General features: G+C 39.4%; 1 protein-coding gene across 1 annotated transcript in view; it reads right to left on the reverse strand.

Annotated features, from left to right (window-relative positions):
- Window positions 1-18,754, reverse strand: part of LOC117329853 (extracellular matrix protein 3-like) — a 119,029-nt gene extending 100,275 nt beyond the window's left edge. The window contains 1 exon segment of the mRNA XM_033888029.1: window positions 13,157-18,754. Within this exon segment, the coding sequence (XP_033743920.1) occupies window positions 13,157-18,164 (5,008 nt within the window). The 5' untranslated portion in view covers window positions 18,165-18,754.
- Window positions 18,755-20,629: the final 1,875 nt, after the last annotated feature.

The following is a 20,629-nucleotide window of genomic DNA, read 5'->3' on the forward strand; positions in this document are numbered from 1 at the left end:
TGTGTGTATATATATATACATGTTAGGTCATATGTAGATGTTTGATAAATCGTAACCAGACTTGTGGTACATGAATTGAAGATCTTTGCCTCAAATAAGGTCCAGCCCCAGATGGCTGATTTGGGGATATGTGTAACTTTCAAGGCTGTGGTACCTTAAATTGTAACTATCAAAATATCTTTACAAGTCAGGTACATAGGGGTCAGGGGTCAGGGGTCAAAGCCGATCCCTTCTGGGTTGATCAGGTCACCATCAGTACTAAATGATCAGGGGTGACCCCTCCCAACTCTGAACCAATCAAACACCAGAATCACATCATAATCAAACTCCCAATAACACCTCAGGTGTCCCCTATCGGCACGGCACCTTCACAGTTACCGGGCATATCTATATTCGTAATTACGCCTCACGTGAACGTGTCCCCTATCGACACGGCACCTTCACAGCTACCGGGGCCTATCTATACTGGAAATTACGCCTCACATGTCCCCTATCGACACAGCAACTTCACACTGAGTTTCACCTATCTAACCCATTCTATCTTTTTATTTGCAACATGCACAGCTGTTAAAGGTTAAAGGTCGTACACATCATGACCTACGAAGATCAGATGTTTAAAAGATACTGACTGAAGGACACCCAGGGTTTTCAATCTGCCGAAAATTTTTTTTTTTTACTGAGTTCTTCTTCACAAGAAGCAGATGTCTACAAATATTTCATTAGCTTTTTCCTCGTAAAAAATAAACATCTCTCTATTGGCCATAGGGACCCTCTCTACTGGGGAGTCAACCTGTAACGTTAGATAAAACTGATAACTTCTATAAAGCTAAAAGCCACCGCCTAATTAGTAAATTGCCCTTCCATCAGTCCCTATTACCGATTACGATGTCCCAATGTACAGATTACAGTGCCCCCTGGTGAACAAGTGATGGAGAAAACTCCTGAGGAGCAAACAGTCAAAAAATGATTCTCTAGTCTGAGTTCCTCCTGAGGAGTCAACAATGAAATACTGACTCTGTGGTCCGAGGAGTTAACACTAAAATACTGACTCTGTGGTCTGAGGAGTAAACAATGAAATACTGACTCTGTGGTCTGAGGAGTTAACACTAAAATACTGACTCTGTGGTCTGAGGAGTTAACACTAAAATACTGACTCTGTGGTCTGAGGAGTTAACACTAAAATACTGACTCTGTGGTCTGAGGAGTTAACACTAAAATACTGACTCTGTGGTCTGAGGAGTAAACACTAAAATACTGACTCTGTGGTCTGAGGAGTTAACACTAAAATACTGACTCTGTGGTCTGAGGAGTTAACACTAAAATACTGACTCTGTGGTCTGAGGAGTTAACACTAAAATACTGACTCTGTGGTCTGAGGAGTTAACACTAAAATACTGACTCTGTGGTCTGAGGAGTTAACACTAAAATACTGACTCTGTGGTCCGAGGAGTAAACAATGAAATACTGACTCTGTGGTCTGAGGAGTTAACACTAAAATACTGACTCTGTGGTCTGAGGAGTAAACAATGAAATACTGACTCTGTGGTCTGAGGAGTTAACACTAAAATACTGACTCTGTGGTCTGAGGAGTAACACTGAAATACTGACTCTGTGGTCTGAGGAGTAACAATGAAATACTGACTCTGTGGTCTGAGGAGTTAACACTAAATACTGACTCTGTGGTCTGAGGAGTTAAACACTAAATACTGACTCTGTGGTCTGAGGAGTTAACACTATAAATACTGACTCTGTGGTCTGAGGAGTTAACACTAAAATACTGACTCTGTGGTCTGAGGAGTTAACACTAAAATACTGACTCTGTGGTCTGAGGAGTTAACACTAAAATACTGACTCTGTGGTCTGAGGAGTTAACACTAAAATACTGACTCTGTGGTCTGAGGAGTTAACACTAAAATACTGACTCTGTGGTCTGAGGAGTTAACACTAAAATACTGACTCTGTGGTCTGAGGAGTTAACACTAAAATACTGACTCTGTGGTCTGAGGAGTAAACAATGAAATACTGACTCTGTGGTCTGAGGAGTTAACACTAAAATACTGACTCTGTGGTCTGAGGAGTTAACACTAAAATACTGACTCTGTGGTCTGAGGAGTAAACAATGAAATACTGACTCTGTGGTCTGAGGGGTAAACAATGAAATACTGACTCTGTGGTCTGAGGAGTTAACACTATAAATACTGACTCTGTGGTCTGAGGAGTTAACACTAAAATACTGACTCTGTGGTCTGAGGAGTTAACTCTAAAATACTGACTCTGTGGTCTGAGGAGTTAACACTATAAATACTGACTCTGTGGTCTGAGGGGTTAACACTAAAATACTGACTCTGTGGTCTGAGGAGTTAACACTAAAATACTGACTCTGTGGTCTGAGGGGTTAACACTAAAATACTGACTCTGTGGTCTGAGGAGTAAACACTAAAATACTGACTCTGTGGTCTGAGGAGTAAACAATGAAATACTGACTCTGTGGTCTGAGGAGTTAACACTAAAATACTGACTCTGTGGTCTGAGGAGTTAACACTAAAATACTGACTCTGTGGTCTGAGGAGTAAACAATGAAATACTGACTCTGTGGTCTGAGGAGTTAACACTAAAATACTGACTCTGTGGTCTGAGGAGTTAACACTAAAATACTGACTCTGTGGTCTGAGGAGTTAACACTAAAATACTGACTCTGTGGTCTGAGGAGTTAACACTAAAATACTGACTCTGTGGTCTGAGGAGTTAACACTAAAATACTGACTCTGTGGTCCGAGGAGTAAACAATGAAATACTGACTCTGTGGTCTGAGGAGTTAACACTAAAATACTGACTCTGTGGTCTGAGGAGTAAACAATGAAATACTGACTCTGTGGTCTGAGGAGTTAACACTAAAATACTGACTCTGTGGTCTGAGGAGTTAACACTAAAATACTGACTCTGTGGTCTGAGGAGTAAACAACGAAATACTGACTCTGTGGTCTGAGGAGTTAACACTAAAATACTGACTCTGTGGTCTGAGGAGTTAACACTAAAATACTGACTCTGTGGTCTGAGGAGTTAACACTAAAATACTGACTCTGTGGTCTGAGGAGTTAACACTAAAATACTGACTCTGTGGTCTGAGGAGTTAACACTAAAATACTGACTCTGTGGTCTGAGGAGTTAACACTAAAATACTGACTCTGTGGTCTGAGGAGTTAACACTAAAATACTGACTCTGTGGTCTGAGTTCCTAGGTCTTATCCGATCTCTTAGGTCCGGTCTGCATGGTCTCCTTGTTAAACTTGCTTCCAGTTACATCAATATACTCATTAGCTTTAGGAAATTACTTCAATTAAAATTCACAATTGAAACATATAACAGAACTTTAAGGAAAGTTCCTTAGATTTTTTTCCCTTGAATCCAAAAATGCTTTTCTATGGAATATTTTAGGTTAATGAATTTTTTTTTATGAAATTGTGACTGGGTCCATTTTGCTGGGAGTTAATTTTACTTCCAGCCTTTATCTTGCATATGGAAAATATTTCTTTACTACTTAAGTAATATCAAGCAGGACTCACACAAAATCTGCATCAAAAATAACTTGACCAAGATTCTTTGACTAGACACAGGAGACCAAAAAAGCTTGACCAAGACTCTTTGACCGGGCACTGGAGTCCAAAACAGCTTGACCTAGATTCTTTGACCAGGCACTGGAGTCCAAAACAGCTTGACCTAGATTCTTTGACCAGGCACTGAAGACCAAAACAACTTGACCAAGACTCTTTTACCAGGCACCGGAAACTAAAACAGTTGACCAACACAACAGAACATATTTTAGTGTATGCCATTCTAAAGAATCAGTATCTTACCAATTTTCACCACACAATGCCCTGAAGGATTCGGGGTTCATCATACCATGACCCTTTAAGGATCCAAGTTCATCATACCATGAACTTCAAGGAAATTTTACCATCTGTTGATGGCCTCCATGTCAAACAACCCTACAGAGGTCATTCCAGTATGTTTTGCAGGTGTTTCAAACCACAAATTTCTGTCCCAGCACAAAAAGTTAAAGCGAGCCACTAAATCCTTAAGATGTTACAATGTACTACACACACATGTATTACAATTTACTGTCATCCCCTATTATTTTCAAGCCAGATACTTGTTGTCCAAAAAAAAATAATTCAAAAATGTATTTTTATCAGTGTCAAACTTACACAATTTATTTTTAATGAAAAACATTGCTATTTCCAAAGTTAAATTAGATATTCCCTCGGGCATTTAGTTCCATGATAGCAAATTTCCCTTAATTGAACATTCCCCTTTGAAACTCTGTAAAGTGGCAATTGATTAAATTGAAAATTAACACCAGTTAGATAGGCCCTCATCAGGGATTTGGGGAGCTTTCATGATCAATTATCTCAATCAATTCTATTCTGAGATATCATCAAAATGATCATGTACCCATATAAGTATTACCAAAATTACTAGCCATCAATGCACCCATATATCATGCTATATGAGTTTTATAGTGTAAATTCTGACTCATTGAACATGCCTCCCCCCTCCCCCCCTCTCCTCCTCCCCCCTCCTCTTCCTCCTTCCCTCTCCTCCTCCCCCTCCTCCTTCCCTCTCCTCCCACTCCTCCTTCCCTCTCCTCCTCCTCTCCTTCCCTCCCCTCTCCTCCTCCTCCCCCTCTCTCCTCCTCCTCCCTTTCCTCCTCCTCCCCCTCCCCCTCTCTATCAATTCTGATTACTTGTTGTGTTTGAAAGCCAAACAATGGTGTAACATGTTAACATATCAGGCTCTCCAGGAGTGGCTGATTGAGTTTTGATCCAGTTGCTGTTCCCCATCCACCTACAACATACACAGTTAAGGTGCCAGTCATAATATCAAAAGCCTGAGCCAATCCCATGATTCTAATGTCCCTCTGATATATCTTCCATTGAATTTATAACAATCTGTATAAAATACAAATAGACCAATTCTATTCTTCCTGTAGGCATGACTTTGTTCCCAAAATAAATTTAATGTTTTCTCTTTGAATAAACATATCCATGCCTAGATACACTTTCAAAAAAATTCAGAAATTTTGAAAAAAAAAAATGTATTTTTTTTAAAACCTTGAGAGTTGCTGATATCATTTTATTTTCTTGATTCAATAAGTCAGTTGGGCTAAAACCATAACATTCATGATATTTATGTAAATACTAATTAGTTTTGATATTGATGTAAATACTACACTGTATATTAGTTTTCAATCACAATAGGAGGAGGTATTTATTGCAGTGGGTGGGCTTATTATCAGGAATTGGCTTATTATCAGGAATTGGCTTATTACCTGTCCTAGAAGGACAAAACATCTGTATGATGTCTCTAACATCACAGACAAGTCCTAGAAGGACCAAACATCTGTATGATGTCTCTAACATCACTGACAAGTCCTAGAAGGACCAAACATCTGTATGATGTCCCTAACATCACTGACGAGTCCTAGAAGGACGAAACAGCTGTATGATGTCACTAACATCACAGACAAGTCCTAGAAGGACCAAACATCTGTATGATGTCTCTAACATCACTGACAAGTCCTAGAAGGACCAAACATCTGTATGATGTCCCTAACATCACTGACGAGTCCTAGAAGGACGAAACAGCTGTATGATGTCACTAACATCACAGACAAGTCCTACAAGGGCAAAACAGCAGTATGATGTCCCTAACATTACTGACGAGTCCTAGAAGGACGAAACAGCTGTATGATGTCACTAACATCACAGACAAGTCCTACAAGGGCAAAACAGCAGTATGATGTCCCTAGCATCACTGACAGTCCTAGAAGGACGAAACAGCTGTATGATGTCCTTAACATCACAGACAAGTCCTACAAGGACAAAACAGTTGTATGATGTCCTTAACATCACAGACAAGTCCTAGAAGGACAAAACAGTTGTATGATGTCCCTAGCATCACTGACAAGTCCTAGAAGGACAAAACAGTTGTATGATGTCCCTAGCATCACTGACAAGTCCTAGAAGGACAAAACAGCTGTATGATGTCCCTAACATCACTGAGGAGACATAGAAGGACAAAACAGCTGTATGATGTCCCTAGCATCACTGACAAGTCCTAGAAGGACAAAACAGTTGTATGATGTCTCTAACATCACAGACGAGTCCTAGAAGGACAAAACAGTTGTATGATGTCTCTAACATCACAGACGAGTCATAGAAGGACAAAACAGCTATATGATGTCCCTAACATCACAGACAAGTCCTAGAAGGACAAAACAGCTGTATGATGTCCCTAACATCAGTGACGAGTCCTACAAGGACGAAACAGCTGTATGATGTCCTTAACATCACTGACGAGTCCTAGAAGGACGAAACAGCTGTATGATGTCCCTAACATCAGTGACGAGTCCTACAAGGACGAAACAGCTGTATGATGTCCCTAACATCACTGAGGAGACATAGAAGGACAAAACAGCTATATAATGTCCTTAACATCACAGACAAGTCCTAGAAGGATCATTGTGTCATCATTCTAGGGCTTGTTATGAATTTAGGAATAGATACAGTAAATTATGAATATGATATATATACATGTAACTGACATCATAAAGTTGAGTCCTACTTTTTTCTAAATTCATATTTAAATGTATTATTTATTCCTCACAGATCCTCTGTGTGTCTTTTGTACATAAACCTGCACTGTGAAAAAGATGGCAGCGTGCATGCATAGAATTTTAGTGTGATATGCATAAGCCAACAGGAACAAGCTATTGTGTCGCATTAATCTTTACCATAAACTCACTTAATATTTCTCAAAAAAGCATTTATATCTTGAAAGACTTATACATAACAAGCTGACTTTTTGATTGAATCCATTTTATTTTTGGTATTCAGACATTTTTATTATGTGCAGTAAACACATCTACAAAGAAATCTTTGATCTATCTTGACAGGAAACTGCAAATACTTAACCTCTAGTCGAGATCCTTTCAAAGTGTTGATTACATCTCCATGACGGCTTTGACACGCATAGATCTGACATGTAAAATTCTGTCTTTTACAGCAATACAGCAAAATCATTTGCATTCCTGTCCATTACTGTCAATACCAAATATATCCTGTTGTTAGTCATAACCGCTTTATTAGCCATTCAAGAGATTTGAAAACCATCTTTCATGGTATGACTTCAGCTGCGATGCAATATAAAACCGATATTAACACATTCATGAGATCTACTGAGGTTTTTGTAATTTGCATTCAATGTTTCCTAGCTGTCTTAGAAAACCTAACTCATGCATAGTTTCAAAATACATATGTTCTCAATTCAGTGATAAAAATGACTTTTGACATCAAGAGTTGTTTTTCGATACATGAGAGTGAAAAACATTTTTGTTTCGAAAACATTGAGCTACAAAATAAAATTTTGAAAAAAAAAAATTAGAAATACAAATTTCCTAATTTTTAAACAATGAAATATGGCATCATAAAAAACAAAGAGATGCAGTGGGGTTCTGATGGATCAAAAACATTAGGCTGGAATTGTGATGCATGTTTTAGTTGGATCCTGAGGATGATAAATGCAATATGGAAATGTGAAAGCTTATGATAGAGTGGGATAGTGGGGGATAAAAGAGTGGGATCCTAACTAACAATGGAGTGGGATTGTGAAAGATGAATGTAGTGGGAATATGAGATGTGATGGAGTGGGATTGTAAGGGACAACGGAGTGGGATTATGAGGAACAATGGAATGGGATTGTGAGGGAAAATGGAGTGGTATTGTGAGAAACAATGGAATGGGATTCTGAGAAACAATGAAGTGGGATTGTGAGGGACAATGTAGTGGGATTTTTAGGGAAATTAATGCAGTAGGATTGTGAGGGAAAATACAGTGGGATTGTGAGGAACAGAGGAGTGGGATTTTGAGGGGCAATGCAGTGGGATTGTGATGGACAACGGAGTGGGATACTGGCAGACTTGATGGAGCAGGATTGCATGGAATGATGATCCAAGTGGGTCATGAGGAATGAGGGCGAAGCTTCTCATGAGATGTCTCCATTACAGAAGCAGCTTCATAATTCCTAATACAACCCATTGTTTAACCTTTACAATTGTTTACACACTAATCTTTTCAAGTTATTTATACACAGAAATATATGAAAATAGCATGTTACGACATCGACAGTGGGAGATAACATCAAAACATGTGCCAGACCCTCAGATTTACACCTAAAGCACTGCACTTAACGACACAAGCACACTATATATTTGCAGGTCAATTTAACCACCCTCATATCTGTATATCATGAATATTTTATTTAGAAATGTAGGTCAGCATTCAGCACTGTACATGTCATTTGTGTGTTTACTAGAATCTTGATTTTTATGTATGTACTTTAATACCCTTGGTTCCATTACAATATGTCTCTGTGTTAATGTTTAGAGTTGTATTTACTAGATACAGACCCCCCAGAGAGCTTCCTGCAGTTACAAGATCGTAATCAGTATAATGTTACTTGTGTATGTTACCTGTACAATACTTAACTAATCAAGGTTTTAAAATGTCATAACACAAAACACTATTATACATCTCTTAGGTTTTATATTTGGTATGGCAAAATTTTTAGTCATGGGACCGTAGGAAAATAAGGGCTAATTTTGGCCCCGTTTTATTTGTACTGCAAACATTTCAACACTTTCTTTCCATCTTTTTTCTCCCATTTGAAATACAAACTACATGTATCAGAATTTTTTCATATTTCCTCAGGGTATTTGTTTTTTTTTTACTTTAAACTACATTACCACTACATGGTATCTTAATTAAATGGAGTTACTTCACTTGAGGTCAAAAACTGGATCGAGCTTCATTAAAGACTAATTACACAATACATATTGTTATTACTTGGTAGATTTTAATGCCAGAAACATTTCTAGAGTTACGTAGCCTTAATGGACTTGTTTTTAAATTCCAGAAACCATTGTAATGATAAATTTTTTTTTAGTACATACGTTACATAATTCCGTTAAATCTTATTGAAAAAGGGCTAATTTTAGTTTCCTTTAAAAAATTACCCACCTTTAGAGCTTGGAAAAAATTTCATCTTCCTGTCGGCGTAACCATTGGAAAAGAAACTGACGCCATGACGCTAACCATTACCCCTGATTACCGATACGGAACAATGAAAGTTTGTGCTCGGAGTCTCCTTGACTAGAATGTTCGTCTCCGAATCAGCCTTCGGACTATTGTTTTTCATTTTATCTTACTCCCGAGGTGCTAATGTCACATCCCTTACTGTAGATTGACGGAAATCCATCCATTATTGATTATTCCAAATAGACCAACAAACACACAAATGAAATTAGTCGCTGAATATATCTACCTATATGTGTCATTAAGCATCTATCGGAATCGTTTTCCTCATGTCGTTGTCCCCAGCCTCCTACGGGAATTATTCCCAACATGTATTTTTTATGTATACTTTCTACTTATATTCACTGAAATATTGAACAATCCCGAGAGTTTTGTCTCCAAACTTTTGCAGTTTAATCCAATTTTCTTAAAATGCGAATGTTACATTTTCGTTAAGATAGGCCAGGTCGCCCTTGCATCCCAGTAAAATAGATTAATTTGTGTTCTTGAATACGAAGATTATCAAGTCAGCAAAATTTGTATCATAAAATTCTGTAAAAGGGTTCAAACAGAAAATCTCCATTTTTTTTTTTTTTTCCTTGTAAGGATATCTATTATATGAAAAACTAGATGAAATTGTATATACCATCACGACCCAGAAACAGTTACATCAATGTTGCATAATTATACTATATTTTATGAACACCTGTGAAATTTACCATATACATGTATACTGAGTCAAATCTTTATCTTGAACTCTGAAAACTAATAAATAAAGACTTGGCTTATAATTAATTAACTTGAGGTAAAGATTTAGTCTAGATAGTTAAAATTTTATATAAATTATTCTCAATAACCTTTGGTTTGGTTTTGGTTTGGTTTGTTTAACATCCTATTAACAGCCAGGGTCATATAAGGAGGGGCCAGGTTTTGGAGGTGGAGGAAAGCCGGAATACCGGAGAAAAACCACCGGCGTACGGTCAGTACCTGGCAACTGCCCCAAGTATGTTTCGAACTCGCAACCCAGAGGTGGAGGGCTAGTGATAAAGTTTCAGGACACCTTAACCACTCGACCACCATGGCCCCTGCTCAGTTACCTCTCGGAACACTTGTGGTATCTTGATGTGCTTTCATAATCGAGTTCAAGATATTAAAGTATGACTGAATAGAAAAATTTACTACTGTGCAATTTACTTCACATAAATTAAAGCCCTGTATATTTAATATGGAGTTTCCAGTGGGCAATGAATAAATTTTCTATTTATAGTCACAAAATATGATCAAAGAAGTTTAAAACAATGGGTGCAGTTACTAATGAACCATACATTTAACACGTGATTAAGATATAATATTTTTGTCTGCCCTCTTAAACTAAACAGCAAACATACGGATCAATCGTCCATATGTATAATAACAATGACCAACTCTCTGGCAACTGAAATGTATAGTTTCATTTAAGACACCTCGGACCGGGACCTGGACAATACACAGAATATGAATGCCAATCAGTAAAAGATTATCTGTTGTATAATGAACTCTTTTGAATGCATGAGAAAAGTTGAACTCTTTAGGACCACACGGTCAGGCACTCCAACTATAGCGGTATCATTGAGCGGTCAATGTGACGGACTGTATAGCCTGTATCATTGAGCGGTCAATGTGATGGACTGTATATAACGGACTTGTCTATCACAAAAATGGCTGGAGATTTGATTCCCCAATCAGACAGGAAAAGAATGCAGTCTCCTGCCATCATTTTGGTTTTCTCAGTGGGTTATAAATTTAAGACTCCCTGCAATAACTTCCAATTCTATCTTGACCATTGACAGTGCTTAGTATAGGTACATTTGTGTATTTAGACAAATCTTTTTTATATAGTCATGAAAAAAATTAATGAATATATGAAAATGTTCTATTACATATACTAATTAGAGTTTTGATGATAACCCAGTTTTTTAAGTCTACGGTAGAAACTTGCCCTAAAACATCATTTGGAAACTATTTCTTTTTCAAATCAATTACATGATTTATTTTGCATTGTATAATGTCTTATAAACAGCCATGGTCATTTAAGGATGGCTTCCCGATGTTGGTCTCCTTGTCGTAGTGTGAAAATAATGCTGACTTTATAGTGCTATCTCACTGAAACATACTGCCGAAGACACCTAGCAGGACAGCCCATGCACAGGGGCTTGACACATTCATATGACTTCATTCTGGGACATTATAGGAACATAGCGAATCCCTGTGGTCAAATTACATCATACTGACAAAGGACAAACCAGTCATCCCGATCCCGAAATGCTGAGAGTTAAACAGGAGTTCTACCCGGTAACTACCATTTGTTTTACACTCTTGGTATGCGTCAACCAGGGGACAGAACCAAACATTCCTCACAGGGGCGAACACTCAATTAACGGCCAAAAGTGAGGCAGTGTCAAGGGAGACATTACGCAGAGGAAAAGAAAAGAAAAGATAAGACCCAAAAATTTAGTCGCCTCTTACAAATCATGCAACGGGGGCAGCTGGTACACTTCCTACGCCCTACCTGCAGGGCATTTCATGATAACTATCACTTGCATGAGTAACAAACTGCAATATATATAAATTTGCTGACTATAAGTGCAATTCCTTGATATCAAGTGTAATTCTTCGATTACACTGTCTCCTGAAGGGAGATATTCATAAGAATGCACTTTCTCCCCCATCGAGAGACAGAAAGTAAGAATGTACTTTCTCCCCCACTGAGAGACAGAAAGTAAGAATGTACTTTCTCCCCCACTGAGAGACAGAAAGTGAAAGGCTTGCAGGGTCTTTATCTGCTTCCTCATATCAATGCACAGGACCATGTAGTGCTGTTAACTCCATCACATGCCAAAATTTCTGAAATTTATTCTAGGTGTTTGTTTTGAGAAACCAAAAAGATTTTGCCAGCTGCAACTCCACTAAACTTCAACTTATCACACCTTAAAAAAGAACTTTTTACTGTATCGGACATTGTATCGGAGAAATTGGCAAAGACAAATATTTATCTTAGAATGAAATGCTAAATATTCACATTTTATAGGGGAATGAGTACAAGCAGGGTATATATAAACGTGTACCTACATTAATATTGACAATCATACTGAGTACAGACAGCCTCGATACTCGGTACAGACACGATCAGCCCGGATACTCCTCAAATATACTCAGTACAGACAAGATCAGCCCGGATACTCCTCAATGATACTCGGTACAGACATGATCAGCCTCGATACTCCTCAATGATACTCGGTACAGACACGATCAGCCCCGATACTCCTCAATGATACTCAGTACAGACACGATCAGCCCCGATACTCCTCAATGATATTCAGTACAGACATGATCAGCCCCGATACTCCTCAATGATATTCAGTACAGGCAAGATCAGCCCCGATACTCCTCAAAGATACTCAGTACAGACAGCCCTGATACTCCTCAATGATACTCAGTACAGACAGCCCTGATACTCCTCAATGATACTCATGCAGTACAGACACGATCAGCCCCGATACTCCTCAATGATACTCAGTACAGACATGATCAGCCCCGATACTCCTCAATGATACTTGGTACAGACATGATCTGCCTCGACAATCCTCAATGGTACACAGAACAGACAGGAAAATCCTAAATACTCCTCAATGATGATATTCATACAGACATTATCATTGCTGGTACTTAATACAGACAGATAGTATTAGCATTGGTTATTATCTCAATAGATGGCTGACAAAGAGATTTCACAGGCCACAAGCTAAATGTATATTACAAGTGATTATGCATTAACTTAAAGTCATCAATCAAAGAATCATGTCTCGGTTTAAATTATCAGATTCATTTCATAGGAAGTTATTTGATTGGAGGAGAAGAAATCTATGATCAGACCTAAAACAGACTGATATTTCATCAATCATAAGTAATTCAACTTGTTACATCTGACAGCAAGACAGTTAATTTATAGCATGCTGTATACATGTATATATATATAGATTACTTACCTTGTGTCCATGTCGAGATGTTTCTTTGATCTTTTCCCAGGTGTACCAGTTGACCCCACTGAGGATAAACGGTCAGTTTATACACTAGATTGTCCGAAGAGCTGTCTCTATCATCGCACTGTAGAACGTTACTATCAAATGTGAACCCCCAGCCCCCTCCCTCTATAGGGGATAGGGACGTGGCACCGAGGTTAACAGTGAGATGTGGCACGGCATTATCCACGGGAAGTATCTCAATAGGGAGGGTTTGTGGGTGACGAAGTGGCCGCTCCGTATCCAGAAAGATATAAAAATCGCTGTGCGTGCCATCCGTCACGGTGAAAGAAATACTATCGGATAGTGTCTCCGAACCGTCATGTTGGTAACTGATTTTGTTCAATTCAATGTCCTCCTGTGTAAATGTCGTAACGATCCGCGAGTGATCATACAAAATATTTCCATGCAGGGGAATTTGTGTAAGAGTATATTCGATACTGTGACTTGGGGTATCCTTGTCAATGGCCTTTAGTTCGAAGGGCGTGATAAGTTTGTTAGCTCCCTCCATGACAGGAAGGGTCCCAAACATAAGCACTGGTTTTTTGTTGTCGACATCTGTCAGAGCTATACGGAACATCCTGGTTACGGGATTATTACCGTCCGTGACCTCAAATTCAAACCGATCCATTTTGACTTCACTTTTACTGGTGTGGGTGTAGCGGATTTTGTAACCAGCCAAATCCAACTGTGTGAATGAAGTAATAGGAACGCCCGGATTATCGAGATTTTCCAGATAGCCATGTTGAGGAACGTTAGTGACAGTAAATAAGAGTTCTGCGTCAGGAGAGTTCGAATCTCTACCACTGATGATATCGGTCGTCAAGACAACAGAGCCTCCTTCTGGTAATCGTACGCCTTTATTGATGACTTCTGGGTAAATATGGTCCAACCCAGCGACGGTGACGTAGAAATATCGGTCAACGAGAGGATTCAAGCCATCCGTGATCTCAAATTTTATGATGTCCCTTCTACCTTCCAAGCCGGTGTGAATGTAGAACACACATTGATTGTCAATATCATACTGAGTGAACTTTGACCCCAATGTTAAGTTTTGTTCTGGTAATCCGACCCTATCCAAAAGTAACATTCCTTGCTTTGGAATGCGGCGAATAATGAAGGTGATATTCAAATCGGGAGAATCCAAGTCTTCTGCTCTGAGGACCGAATTGGAAATCATTTTCTTCTCCCCGATCGTTTCAATTTCTAATCCATTATTAATCGATAATCGTGGTGTTTCGTCGTCTACAGGAATGATTGCTATCGGTATTCTCTTAGAAACATTAAATCTTCCATCAGTTGCCACAAATTCAAATGCATCCTCCGTTGTTTCTGTATCATCGTGTTTGTACATAATGTTTGACGAGCCGTCAATATCTGTCATGGAGAATCGGTTCACAGGAAATGTACCGGCCAAGCCACGCTGCTGTAAAATTTGACCATGTTGCGGAGGAACTGTCACGATGAAGATAATTTCATCGGGTGGGACATCCTGATCGACAGCCGTCAAGATGGGAGTGTCAATTTTCATTTCTAAGCCTTCCATCACTACGAATTCTCTATCAAAGACTTGCGGTGGCTCATCGTTTGTCGGGTAAATCGAGACACTGAAGTTTAAGTCCGGAGAGGAGTTGATACCGTCGGAACAATAAAATATAAAACCATCACGATACTCCTCAACACCCTGATGAATACTCTGTACATAGTTCACATTACCAACACGAAGCTCTTTGATGAAAAACGAGGTCACCGGTATCCCTACCCTAGATTTTTCTGACCCTGGGGCAGGGGACGTATTTTCTATGTAGCCAAACTGGGGCTGGACAAGTACTGTACACTGTAATTTTTCATCGGCTGAATCCTCATCCATAGCATCTAGGTGACGAGGAAGCAACGCCTCCTTCTCTCCCTCTAGAACTCCAAACTGAGCGCCCAACAAGACGTTCGGGGGCTGATTGTCGACAGGCATGATATTGACCACCACCTCAATTTCTGCCACTCTGTTTCCTTCCACCATAAAATTTCTTGACTGATCTGACAGTACAAGTGAGAACTGATCCCGACTTGGAACTGCCCCGACTTCCCCTCGCAGGTGTTGGTATTGAACAACACCATCCTGTAGATTCTGTTGGGTAAAATCGGAGGCCCTTTGTCCCGAATTCAAAATTACTCCCTGCGTCGGAGCATTTTCTATCATAAATATCAAAGTACTGTCATCAGAATCCGGATCAGATGCTCGGAGCCGATCAGCTGCCAGGGTTACCAATTGACCTTCATTGACCTCCAAATCAATCTCAAGGATGTTCGACAGAGTTCCTGTAAGAACGGGGGCTTCATCGTCAACAGAGCGTATATTTAACGTAAATGCGACAGGAATGAGGTGGGCGCCATCACTTAACTCTAACGTAAAGCTGTCTCTCTCCGCTTCTTCCCCTGAATTAACATACACAATCCTTCGTCGGTTGATATCTTGTTTGTTAAATGAGTCTCCCACAACAAGTGTCTGTTCTCCTTTCCTGATCTCACCATAGTCTGGTAATGTCGACACAATAAAATGAATATCTTCATCATCTGTATCTGGGTCAACAACGTTTAGGTTTTGTTGGGTCAAGGTCACCTCTCCGTTTTCTAAAACGGTTGCTCCAGTGTTCGTTACCCGCGGCGGCTGGTTGTCAATAGGTTGAAGTGTGATTGTGAAGCGTTGATCTGGAAGGACGTTCCCATTAGTATCCTTCACAGAAAATCCAAACTGGATAATTCTTGCTGTGATCCCGAGTTCAGCGCTTGGTGGCTGATAGCAAACTTTCTGATGATTTACCTGGGATTGCGTAAAGGTTGTAATCGGAACACCAGGATTTTCACAAAGAACGATGTTACCGGCACTTAAAGGAGTGTTCCGATCGGTATCAAATAAAGGGGAAGTTACTCTGTATTGCAACTGCCGATCATTAGTGTCTATGTCGGTATATCGTAGCTGTTTTCGTTTGATTGTCGTCATTTGGAACTCTTCTACTCTCATCTTCAGTTTAGTGTTAGGATGTTGATGCGGAGGTTGATCATCCAACGGAAGGATTTGGACCACGAACGTGTATGGTTGGTGAGATCTGTTTGGCGGAACATGTCTGTCCTCAAGACTGAACTTGATGTTGTCCGTAACGTAAGTTGATTGTGGCGTGGCTGTGTGTTTATAAAAGACTTTTCCGTCTAGGATATCCTGCTGTGTAAATTGGTTCACTACTTTTTCGTATACACCGTTATTATATAGCCAGTTCTGTGGGTCTTTCGGAACTTGAAATTGTCTCACCATGATTTTACCGTTTTTGGAATAAGGAGGCTCCAGTATAAAGTTAATCTCGGAATCATCACTATCAATATCTGTCGCACTTAGTTTGAATTGCGAGATTTCAGCTAACTGATTTTTATAGATTTCTAAGCCAGTGTTACTAGTTACAAAAGGTGGCTCGTCATCTTCAGGGTAAATTGTGATAGGGAAGAGAAATTCTACATGGTGTTGACCATCGGTCATCCTAAGCACAATATTGTCACTGTTGGTGTCGCTATGGTCATGTTGATAAACTACTCGACCGTTATCTAAATCATCGGGCGTGAAATATTCTCTGTTACCGGGTATTATCAATTCACCATGTCTTGCACCATCTGCTTTGAATATTTTTACTTTTTCTAAATTATTCTCATCTGAAATTCTGAGATTTTGAGAACTAAGAAGCTGTCTAGATTGGCCTTCAAAAAGCTGTATCCCTGTATTGAGAGTGACAACAGGGGCCATAGTGTTCATTGGATTCACCACAATTATTAACGGAAATGGGTCGGATTTAGCTCCGTCCGAATCCAGGACCTGGAATTCTACTGTAAATGTGCGGGGTGCATTCGAGTCCATGGACGGAGGTTTATAAGCTATTTTCAGATCTAAAACATCTCTTTGATAAAACGAATGAATGGGTTGATCTCGATCGTCGGTACTTACAATCTGACCTTCCCCAGGTCCAAGAGGTGCTGTAATATTGAAGACTAGTAATTCCATTGGTGTTTCTAAATCCTCTGCTGCTAAAACAGCTGGAGGAATCGCTGTCATCACAAATTGGTCAATAGCATTGCCATTACTCACCTCCATGACTAGGAATGCATTATAAGATGGACGAGGCTTACGATTTGTCCTGGCCCCAGTCACCATAACCACTTTATGGAAATATTCTTGTTTCATTATAGCTCCATCTTCATCTAATAACTCAACAACCATTGGAATATAATCTTTGTTCGGGGAGTTATTTTTGTTGGAGTATCTGTATTTTATTCCCATTTGTAGAAATCTATCACATTCGATATCGCTCAGTACGGTTGTACCGTTGGAGACTATTCCAAACCTTGGTAGTCCACTCGAAGGCCCTATGACAGTTATTCGACACACTTGATTAGCTCTGTCATAGGTTAACTCTGTATTTTTTCTGTTGATTGAGTTAGATGGTGCATCCACCGAGGCCGATAGCGGCATGTTATTTGTGAGAACCTGAAGTTGTACAAAGATGACAGTTACGTGAATTGTGAATGGAATTATATGAGATTCTGTATCAGAGTCGTACCTGAGAAGTAGCCTGACGGTATCCTCCACGGGGACACGTGCTCCAAAGTGTGTGTATTGCACGTCCCTCGGGCCAAACGTACACGGGAAATGATCGGATGGTAGAAGCTTCCCCGGCCGCTGGGACAAGGGGTCATTGTCCAGTACGGTAACAACACACCTGTGGCCAGGCCTCACTGATAGTCGTAACTCGCTGACAGGGTCCACATAAACGGCCCGTCCGAAGGGGACCTGTATCCCAGTGTTGACAATGAGTATGTCGCTTTTCTCCAACGACGTCTCTGATCGCGCAATACACAAAAGAGCAGACACAATGAAAACTGCACAGGTGTGACCAAAAAGGCCCGTACCCCCGAGTGTCACTCCAATAGGGGCCATGGCACCCTACTTACTCTGTCCGGCATTAAGGAAACACACACGTCCTGCCGTGTTCGCACACAGGTAGTATGTTGCAGACCATCATCTTTTAACCTCTCACCTTCCCGAGTTCAGTGTGACAACAAAACCTCGGCAGTCAACAGTCCGTGACGACCACTTCCGGGTGAGGTGCGATGATCTCTTACGCGCGATCATCCAATCTGTCAGATATTAACTTTACGCGTGCGAGACGTATCAACTACACGTGTACGTCTATGAGATGGCAAGCTTGCATTCACTGAAATCTGCTGTGCTGCAGTGTGTGGTACGGCCCATAATATCCATCAGCTTAGCACCTTACGTACTTATTCCTGTGCGGAGCAGCACTGTTTACCATCGTGAAGTGGTCCATTGTAAACATTGGGGCGGTACTTACTCAATATTTGTGGGCTCGCGTGTTTTGTTTAGCCTACACGGTAATTGTGAGTAAATGTAAAACAAACACCGTTATACAAGTAACGGATCGTCTCGAGTCGTCAGCTCATTGGATAGCTGTTCCGTCAATCAATTGTTATATCAATCAAAATCCTAAATAACCCCCAAGCATGTGTCAGACGTGACCGGCCTAACTCCAACTCTTACATGCAGTTTGTTCAATGTTAAGTTATCTGATGTGCGATTCAGTTAAAATTCGGCGTCTGCGTAGAGAACAGCTTGGCCTGTTACCTTGCCACTAGAATTATTTATGTCCAATGCTATTGAAACATATGCAATGTACATTTTGGAACACAGCTTATACGGCATAACAAACGAGTGCCGATACTTCAGATTTTTTTTTTAAAAACAAAGCCTAAAAAATGAAATTGATAATTACTAATACTTATAAAATTTTATATTCAAAATTACACCAGACAGTGCAAGTTAATTTCATATTCCATCACAAATTTTATTTTAATTACTTTTTTTTAATTAATAGAATCATATTATCGTCAATTTTGAATGAAAATTACCAAGTTAGATAAACATTACTTGTTATATGTCTGAAATACTTTATACACAAAATTCCTGTTTCTCATCTACGAACACAATCCTTTTGCGAAAATGAAGCTGTTGAAGTAATCTCTGATGTCAACTTTCTTTTTAAAGGAGAATCAACTGAAGACTGCTGGAGTTATTTCCCTTCCTCTGACTAATGTATGGTCGACCTACAGGGTTTGTATTGGTTGTACTCGCGTTACCAGAATTGAACCAGTTTGCGTGGTTTGTCTTCAAAGTCACTTGGATCAAAGAAGGCAGAAGTCATTCATTTATTTTGCAAATGTCCTTCTTTGTTCAAATTCATTTGCTTATTGAATTGTATAAATTGCATACATGAATATTGACAACACTTCAGGAATTTATCTTACTTCTGTTACATACCGGTAATTAAAATGCAAAATAATATATTTTTATGTTTGAAGCATGTACCAAGTATTTTGTAGGGATGGCAACTACCATTGTATAACTGAACGCATGATCGAACCTGGGACCTCTGGTTTACTAGTCTTGCATTCAACCGATCAAACGAAAGAGAAGTTGTCTCTAGCTAAGCAGATAAACTGTGGCTAAACTAATGAGAATTTGTCTCTAGCTGAGCAGATATATTGTGGCTAAACAAAAGAGAATTTGTCTCTAGCTGAGCAGATATATTGTGGCTAAACAAAAGAGAATTTGTCTATAGCTGAGCAGAAATATTGTGGCTAAACTAATGAGAAGTCGTCTCTAGCTGAGCAGACAAACTGTGGCTAAACAAAAGAGAATTTGTCTCTAGCTGAGCAGATATATTGTGGCTAAACAAAAGAGAATTTGTCTATAGCTGAGCAGATATATTGTGGCTAAACAAAAGAGAATTTGTCTCTAGCTGAGCAGATAAACTGTGGCTAAACAAAAGAGAATTTGTCTCTAGCTGAGCAGATATATTGTGGCTAAACAAAAGATAATTTGTCTATAGCTGAGCAGATATATTGTGGCTAAACAAAAGAGAATTTGTCTCTAGCTGAGCAGATATATTGTGGCTAAACAAAAGATAATTTGTCTATAGCTGAGCAGATATATTGTGGCTAAACAAAAGAGAATTTGTCTCTAGCTGAGCAGATAAACTGTGGCTAAACAAAAGAGAATTTGTCTCTAGCTGAGCAGATATATTGTGGCTAAACAAAAGAGAATTTGTCTATAGCTGAGCAGATATATTGTGGCTAAACAAAAGAGAATTTGTCTCTAGCTGAGCAGATAAACTGTGGCTAAACAAAAGAGAATTTGTCTCTAGCTGAGCAGATATATTGTGGCTAAACAAAAGAGAATTTGTCTCTAGCTGAGCAGATATATTGTGGCTAAACAAAAGAGAATTTGTCTCTAGCTGAGCAGATAAACTGTGGCTAAACAAAAGAGAATTTGTCTATAGCTGAGCAGATATATTGTGGCTAAACAAAAGAGAATTTGTCTCTAGC

The sequence above is a fragment of the Pecten maximus genome, chromosome 6 (assembly GCF_902652985.1).
Source record: "Pecten maximus chromosome 6, xPecMax1.1, whole genome shotgun sequence".
Lineage (NCBI taxonomy): Eukaryota > Metazoa > Mollusca > Bivalvia > Pectinida > Pectinidae > Pecten > Pecten maximus.